Raw genomic sequence first — 8,402 nt, forward strand, 5'->3', positions numbered from 1 at the left:
AAATTAGTACAGCAGAATATTTTTGATTTGGTTTTATCAAACAATGTTTACTTAGTTCTCTTGCACACATGCATATAATTCACCTTTTAGAAATTCTCAATATGTCTTAGGGTTTTTTGTTTTTTGTTTTTTAAAGGCTGAAAAACAGTTCTGCCAAAAGGAAGCCTCTTTAATCTCCTTAAAACAAGTGTTTTTGAACGTGGGACCATTTTGCAAAGACAGTCTCTTATAAACTACTCTTGATTTTCAAGGTGGACTTCCAATAGGAATATTTGGAAGTATCCTAAAAGGGGTTGCTTTGAATGTTAAGCACATCTTGTTGAAAATCAGGTTTCTCAAATTAAGCATTACTGACATTTGGGCTGGATAATTGCAGGAGGCTGTCCAGTTTATTGTAGAATGTTCGCAGCATCCCTGGCCTGGCCCACAAGACACCAGCAGCACCTCTCCCCCAAAGTTGTGACAACCAAAAATGTCTCCAGATATTGCCAGTATCCCTTAGGGGGGCAAAACTGCCCCCAGTGGAGAATCACTGCTCTAAGCCTATCAATAAGATCTATCCCTAAAGTGAGAGAAAGTTATTTCTCTTCTTTCACTTTGACTGACATCTCTGTTTCTCATTTTGCTTCCTCAAGCCATTTCACCACCTTTACTTTCTTCTTCTTCCTCTTCTTTTTTTTTTTTCTTTGTAATGACTTTACCTTAGCGCAACAAAGAGATTCCATTGCCTATTTTCTAAAGCTTACCAGGATTTAGGGAACAATCCTCCAGAAAAAAAGTGTCCAGTTAGGCTTCCACTTAAAGACTAGGAACCAGCCCAAGGGTACAATCCTTTGTGTTTCAAATGCAGGAGGTGGGGAGTAAAAGATTCTCTCATCTCACATTAAATTTAGCATTCTATAATGAAGCCTTTTCCTGCACACACTTATAAGAGCTACTCAGACCTACTCTCTGCTTTTATATGACACCCTAATCAATTTGGCCGATTTTCCCTCTTCCGTGACCCCCGAACAAAACAATACAGGCAGACATATCAGATGATGTTTTATTTGAACAGCATTCTGTGCAGAACAGAATTAATGGCTGAAATGATCATTTATTTTACCTTCACATGATTTATAAAAATGACTGAAAAAAATCATAGCCATAAAAGCCAATAATGACAGAAGTCTTTTTATTCAAATATCCCACCTTACTGATGTCTAGAATAATCAACATATTTCAAAGAGTATATTTCAAAAACATACCCTAGCAACTCAGCCAGCCACTGTCACATGGAATAAGAGGACATGCCCTGGCCATTAGAACCGTGCTGTCCTCGCTCTTGTGTCCCTCCATGGGACAGACATCACCTTTTAAGACAACCGTGCCACTGTCTCCAACAGTTTTCCACAGAGTTCTTGTTTCTCTTCATCTGAATCTTTTCTGCGCAATTTGATGTCCTGAACTATTTCTGATAGTTGCAAACAAGATCTCAGGGACTGGATCTTTTAGTTATGAGACCAGCCCTCTTAGATAGCAGACAGTAGGTACAGTGCTTGCTCTCTCTTCTTTTCATCCTTCCAGAGTTGCCTTCATCTTCATTTCCTGCATCTGGTAAAGTCTCTCTGAAAATGTGAAACCGACGGCAGAACATGGCAAGCTGGATGGAGAAGCCGACAACCCCTCCCCCCACTCTCACCCCTCAACGCCGGGCCGGGCCGGGCAGGTCCTGTTTCGGATCCTGCACACTGTGGAAGCTTCTTGCTTCCCTGTTTTGGTGGGTGAAATCTTTGCTGTTCAAAAAGGCGTTTTTGCATAGAGATTTTAGGACGTGTTTATTCTAGTAACCTAGTGTTTTCTTTTTTCACTATATTTACATGTCGGGAACTCCAGGGAGGCCTCCGCCAGAGATTCCCTTAAATGCTGGTCTCTCTTCCTGCTTCTCCGCCCCGTGGCCTTTTGGAGGCATGGTGCTTCCCTGTCCGCGGGCAACAATCACAGCATCACCTGCAAGGGGCAGCAGAGTGAACCGCAGACCCCCGGAATGACGCCTTGGAGAAGAACCCTTTGAATTTGGGAACCCCTCTGACGGCCGGGACTCCCAGGATTCCCTTCCATAGAGGGAGTCCACGGTGGTCGCAGCCGGCGGCTGAGTCCTCCTTAGAGTGCCGAATCAGAGAAGACCCGCATCAGGTTTGGGATGTAAGGGGAGAGGAAGAGGTTAGAGAGGCATCATTGGATAAGCAAAGAATGCTACTCTGGGAAAAGGAGGCAGAAAAGACGTAGGGAAGCATGTTCCCCTTAATCCCTTCCCCGTGCCGCCCGTGGATCCCTGGATCTTCTTGTCATGGAGACAGGCTGCAGCCACACACACGACCCCGGGCCGGAAACATGCACACGCGCGCGCACACACACGCACACACACGCCCCGCCGCGAGTTGCACGCTGCAGACTTCTGCCTGACTTCCTGACCAAAAACACCGCACCTCTGGGGCCAGACCATGAATTCCTGTGGTCTAGAACTGACACCACTCCCCCTACCCCACCCTACTCCTGCAACACACACATTCAGACCCTACACTGCACCCTGAGCATGCCAGGAACCACTTAAGGGAAGCCCGAGCAGCTCTCCCCTATAAACGACTACCTTCCCCACTGCCTGATGTCTATTTAAATCTCCTACAAGCTCGCCTACAGCGAGCCGAGGTGCATCTAAGCCAGGTAGTAGACGGAGGAGGAGCCTGGGGTGAAAGTGAACCTCAGAGAACAGTACTAAATCACTATTCAAGGGGCGGCACGGGGAAGCCTCCAACCCTCTCCTGAACCTTTCAGGCCCTACCAGCAGCCCAGTTCCAACGCCCGATCCTGCACAGCTCCCTTCCTCTTCACTCGAATCCCTCAGCGATTTTCCAGCCGGCCCTTCCAGGCCACTTTCTACATCCATCCTCTCCCCAACCAGTTCCCAACATGTGGCCTCGAGTACTCTAGCCAGAGACAGATTCCAGGCTGACTCCATCGTGATGTGCCCCCTAACCTTGTACTGACTGCCCAAATTATCCGAGTCCTCCGGAGCCCACTGTCCCTTTCACCGGCGTCCTTTGCTCTCGTTCAAATCCGCTTTCCACGCGCCCCACTTTACACCCATCCTCCTGCCGCTCTGGTCAAGGCACGTTTGCTCTCCACTCTGCGCCCCCAACACTGTACGCTCACGCTGCTCCCACCCTATCCCCCGGTGACACCCCCACTTTCCTTCTGCGGCTGTCCCCTGGCCAGGCTCCCGCGCCCCAAGTCCAGCCTCCCCGCTCGGTCCCCTCCCTCGCCGCACGGTCTTTCCTTCTTCCAAAGTCTGCCCTCTGGGCCCCCGCTGGAGCTAGTTCTGCCCTCCTGCTCTGCCCGTCGTCCCCGCTCGAACATCCCAATGGCCACCAGGTTTCAAAGTGGCTCGGACAGGCACCAGACACAGGGGACAGAGGCCAGCCGGCTCTCCCGGGCGCCAGCCGCTCCTCCCGCTATCCCTCCTGGACTCCCCCGGGCTCCAAGACCTCGCCCCACCACCCAGCAGCCTCACAAACTTACTTGCGGGTCGCCAGGAGGGGGCTGCGGTGAGCGGCGGCGGGCCCAGCGGCGGCGAGTGCGCCCCTCTCGGCAGGGCTGGGCGGCGCGGCGCCGGCGCTGCGCTCCTGCGGCCGCGAGGTGAATGGGCTCAGCCTGACGCAGCCCAGCTCTGCCCCCGCTGCCGCCGGCGCCGTCGAGCGCTTGCAGACATGCTCAGTTTCCGGACCTGCCCGCGTGGAAGCTACCAAGAGCCGGCAGCGACGGGGGAGACCGAGAGGAGCCGCGGGGCGCCGCGAGCCGGAGGCTACCACGCCGGGGGCGGGGGGAGCCACGCACCGCTAAAAATAGCTCCTGCGGAAGCCGCGAGGACTTAGCGCGAACCCCTACGCGAGCGCGGCCCTCTGACTCGGGTTCGGGGTTTTACACTCGTTACCGCGGCGGGGACCGGAGCTCGGATCCCCACCCGAGTGGAGACTGCACCTCCAGTGCTGGCGCCCACTAGAATAGCCCGGACTAAGCCAGAGCTGCCCCGATTTCGGGGTCCCGCCTATCGGGCAACTCTAATACTAGGTTCTCCCTAGAGAAGCAGAGGAAAGTTTTGTTAAAGCGGTAAAAAAGCTTCTGCGTTGCAAGGAAATTTATTCAGATTTACGGAGGAAAAAATGTTTTTCAGATGCTTTGGTTGCTGGGAAAAACAAGGAGGAAAGGAAGGCGAAGTCCGACAGCCTAGAGAGGGACCCAAGGCCGCTTGGAGCGGGCTGAAGGGGGATCTGCAAAGAGCTTCTAAAATTCAGAATTCTTTGCAAGGCGTTTGTGACTTCTCATTCCGCAGTATTTTGCATAATTCGTTGACACCCAACCCTGACCTTGGAGATTTTCTTGTTCCTGTCGCCTGAACTGTAATTTACTTTCTCCACATGCTGCCTTCACTCCTTCCCCCTACAACCCGGTTTTAAATTGCAAAACGAAAAGGGTGCAAACTCTGGATGGGTAGATTCCGAGACCTGAACTGGAACCTGGCTGTTCTGTAACCTTGAGGAAAGGAGTTGGTCCTGTTGCCGAGTTCGGGATGTATCCCAGATCCCCTGTGCATCCAGCAAACACTTTAAGCGTAGGAGCCTTTCAGCCACCTCACCTACAAATTAGCTATTTTCCGCTATTAGTGTTCACTATATTCTACCTTAATTTCTGATCATTTATTATTTTTTAAAATTCTGTCCTTTAAAGTGAGAGGTACAAATATTTCCTGGGTCAAATTTCAGTCTCCTTTCACTCACCTCTCACAGCCACCAAATGAGAGAATCATTATTATTCCCATTTGACAGACAGGGATGTTGAAATTTAGAGACAGGTGCTTATCTCTTGCCTGGACTAAAGAGTCGTGAACCTAGGGTCGGCCAGACTAGAAACTTTCATGGTTTCCGCATAACCTATTTCCCTGAATCAATAGCTTTACCTGAGATAAGGGCTCAAGAAAATTAGATACTAATTCTCAGTGGCGTGGCGTGTCAACAATAAGCCGATTGATAAGCCGATTGCAGGTTTTGTTCCCATTATTTTCCCCTAATTTCTTTACGAGCATTCGCAGCTTAAATTTTCTGTTATATTGAAAGTGATAACGTTTCATTTTTATTCAATCAGAAAGAATTTACTGAGAATCTTCGACAAGCAATGTACAGACTAGGTGTGTATTTTAAATTTAGTTCAGACTCTGTGATAAAGCTACTTTGTTTTGACAGTATTATAAATTAAATAGACTTTGCTAACCCTACTAAATAATGTACACGTGTTTTTTCATAGAACTGTAGTGGAATTTGTCTATTTGTGTCAGGATGTCCTCTCTCCTAAGATATCTGCGCCCTTCCATCCCCACTTGCAATTTAGTGCCATGTGCACCCCAAAATAAGTAATCAATTAAGGTTTGATCTTTTACTTTTTTACTGAAGCTGCAAATGTCATCTGCAGGACCAGGGCCACTTTATAGTGACAACGTCATGTTTCTAATTTTCCATAGGTGATTCATTGGGAGATCAAAATGTGAATTTCCTTAGAATATCAACACAACTCATTCCTTTCTATCAGTGGTGAAAGAAGGTGAAAAATAAACTTTATTTTCATCCTGGATGCTTTCATTCTTCCTCCTTCAGTAATTATTCTTAAGGTGGTATGACACTCTGAACATCTTCATGCTACAGCATACACACTACCCATACTCATGAAACAGGGAAGAATTTGATTTCAAAGTCTCTTTGGTGTCCTATGGAAAAGTGTAGTTCAAAAACGTACTACATTCTGTACTCTCAGTAACAAGTGACAGGAACGCAATTCTAACTTAGGCAGAGAAAATGCATGGGGCCATGTAACTCAGAAGTCAAGAAATAGCAGGGCTTGTCCTGGGCTTACCAACATCAGGAAGAATATGATATTCTCTTTCTCTAACTTGCTTTCAGCATTACTTCCTGTGCTGGTTTAATTCCCCTCACATTATGTCCATAGGGCCAGCCCTACACAGTTGACGAATTTTGTAACCTTACGAAGAAATCGAGTCTCTTGTTCTGTTGAGCAGATCAGTCTTTGAAGGTGTACTCTTATTGGCTGTCCTGGCTCACACAATCAAACACCTGCATCCTCTTGGGGATGAAAGATTCTCAAAAGGGAAAAAAAGTATTTGGTTAGCAAAAGAAGGAATAGGGGATGTTTGCAAGATAAAAATAATGGATATCCAGTAAACTCATAGACTGGCCTGTTTTCCCATGGACAAAAAAGGACAGCAAGTGTGTTGGGAGGTCTGTTGGTTTCAGTTATTCAGAAATGAGCAAGATAATAGTAATGCTTTGAAGTGAACTTTTCCTGTCTCTTTTTAGGCTCAGTTGCTTTGATTTGCCTGCCTAAGGGTAACAGAGAGTCCCCTCTTTGTTGCCTTTTCATCTTTATTTCAGGGCCCTGGTTATTTCCAAGGTGGTGCCACCCATGAAAGATGGCTAATGAGCCACCCAGCCAACTGATGCTTTCAGTCCCCAATCTGTTCTCTGCAGAAAAAGGATATTTTCCGTATTATTAAAGCCCGTTTTTTCTGTTTTGATTTAATGTACTTGATCATTATGTAAACCATTTGATAATAAAAAGTGGGGTTTTTCCATTATGCCTCAAAACATGAACAGATAGGGGGAAACGCTGCTGTCCTTATAGTTTTGTATTATTTCTTATGCTAGAATTATTTAAATAATTGGCTGTCTTTTCTTTTCTCTCTACTTATGTAATTTGTTACCTCCTTTAATATTTGTTATTCTAGGAATAAATCAATGCAATCCATGAATCACCTAATTTAAACTGCATTTATAGTTATGTTAAACTTATCAAATCCAGGATCTTTTCCTTGACCTTCTTCTCATGACTTTGTACATTGTCTTCTAGGAACTCCTCCCTTAGCTCTGTCACACCACAGCACATATCTTTTTTTCTTCTGTCTCTGAAACGGATTCTCACTCTGTTGCCCAGGCTGAAGTGCAGTGGCACTATCTCGGCTCATTGCAACCTCCGCCTCTAGGATTCCAGTGACTCTCCTGTCTCAGTCTCCCACAGACCACATCTTAACCTACACCTCGGATGATTCCTCTTCTCCTAGTTCTCTTTTATCTCATCTCTGTAACTCTTTGTCCCTCTCTACACCACTCTGCCTTTTGTTTTAGTTATCTACATACTTGCTTCTCCTCCCCCACTAAACAGCAAGTTTCTGGAGGACTGGGACAATGGCAAATTTATATTTGTGTGTATTTTATCTTCATGGATGCTCAAATAGGTGCTTGCTGGTGCATTGAAGGATTATAGGAACAGGAGGTGAATACTTAAGTCTGAAACAGGGGGATGCATGAGTTGGGCACTAAGTCATCTGCTTTTAGGGAGTGAAGGAAAGATGGAGAGAGCTGGCGCTGCAGGTAGGCTGACATGCAACATACACTACTAGTTTCACCATTTTGTGTAGGGATACCTCTGTATAGTCCCTTCTTTTTTTTTTTTTTTAATTTCTCTTACTTTGAATTCCTTCACTAAGATCTATGCTACACTGCCAAGCATCTGGTATACTTCCAGGTATTGGCACTGACCACTGAGCATATTCTCCTTGCGTTGCACAGAGACACACCATTTTAGAGACTTGGACACTAGCCTGTCTTTCTATTGTACCTCTTTCATACCAAATTTGCTTTTAGAAAATCAGAACCAAGGTAGAAATGTGAAACAATCTATCAATGAGTTTTTTAAGAGAAAAGGAAATATCAAGACAGCTTCATTAAAGAGCTATTAAAAGTTTGTCTTCTTGATAGCTATATTCCCATTATTAAAAATACTAAATTTGGAGAACTAAATAGGAGTCGTTTAAAGTCACTTATGCCCAGATTATTTTTTCATTTCATGACTATAGATAAATGTCACAACAGATACATTAATGATATGTACTAAAGATATAAATGCACACTTCTCCCCTCTCTCTGCACTTTAAGGCTGAAACAATTCTAGATAATAGTCATGGGACGTTAAGGATCACACAATATTTGTGAATCTAAGATGCTTATTGACTAAAAGTCTTAGCTCTGATGGCCCTTTCCTCAGGAAAGAAGAATGTGGATAATTATGTACTTCAAATACCAGACCGCTTTTTTTCTTGCCTCTGAATCTAATGCAAACATGGCTTAGTTCTTGCAGAAACAGCAAGATCCTAATAAAGCTACAACTTGTTTCACTTCTCTTTGAATCCAATGCTATAGTAACAGGTATGTTTAAGGTGCCATCTCAAATTCTCAAATATAACTAAGAAATCTATGACCATTAGTTTATTTCCACAATGTTTATAATGTAATGAATTCAAA

At 45.5% G+C, this 8,402-nt stretch overlaps 1 protein-coding gene across 1 annotated transcript; it reads right to left on the reverse strand.

The window, feature by feature from the left end:
* Positions 1-1,031: 1,031 nt before the first annotated feature.
* On the reverse strand, positions 1,032-7,681 carry LOC117079063. The gene is made up of 5 exons (XM_033202696.1): positions 7,570-7,681; positions 4,519-4,622; positions 3,962-4,084; positions 3,559-3,875; positions 1,032-1,607 (listed from the first exon to the last, which is right to left on the reverse strand). Exons 1-5 carry the CDS (start codon positions 7,679-7,681, stop codon positions 1,475-1,477), a joined length of 789 nt encoding a protein of 262 aa, XP_033058587.1. The 3' UTR covers positions 1,032-1,474.
* Between the last annotated feature and the right edge of the window lie 721 nt (positions 7,682-8,402).

The sequence above is a fragment of the Trachypithecus francoisi genome, unplaced genomic scaffold (genome assembly GCF_009764315.1).
Source record: "Trachypithecus francoisi isolate TF-2019V2 unplaced genomic scaffold, Tfra_2.0 Lachesis_group7, whole genome shotgun sequence".
Classification (NCBI taxonomy): Eukaryota; Metazoa; Chordata; class Mammalia; order Primates; family Cercopithecidae; genus Trachypithecus; species Trachypithecus francoisi.

What these genes read in the sequence shown, in the direction of transcription:
- LOC117079063 (XM_033202696.1), bottom strand. Translation starts at nt 7,681, where the DNA reads ATGGTGTGTCTCTGTGCAACGCAAGGAGAATATGCTCAGTGGTCAGTG. An exon ending in TCGGAATCTACCCATCCAGA is followed by an intron (nt 4,085 to 4,518) that starts GTTTGCACCCTT and finishes GTTGCCCGATAG; the next exon opens with GCGGGACCCCGAAATCGGGG. An exon ending in CCCCTCCTGGCGACCCGCAA is followed by an intron (nt 1,608 to 3,558) that starts GTAAGTTTGTGA and finishes TCACATTTTCAG; the next exon opens with AGAGACTTTACCAGATGCAG.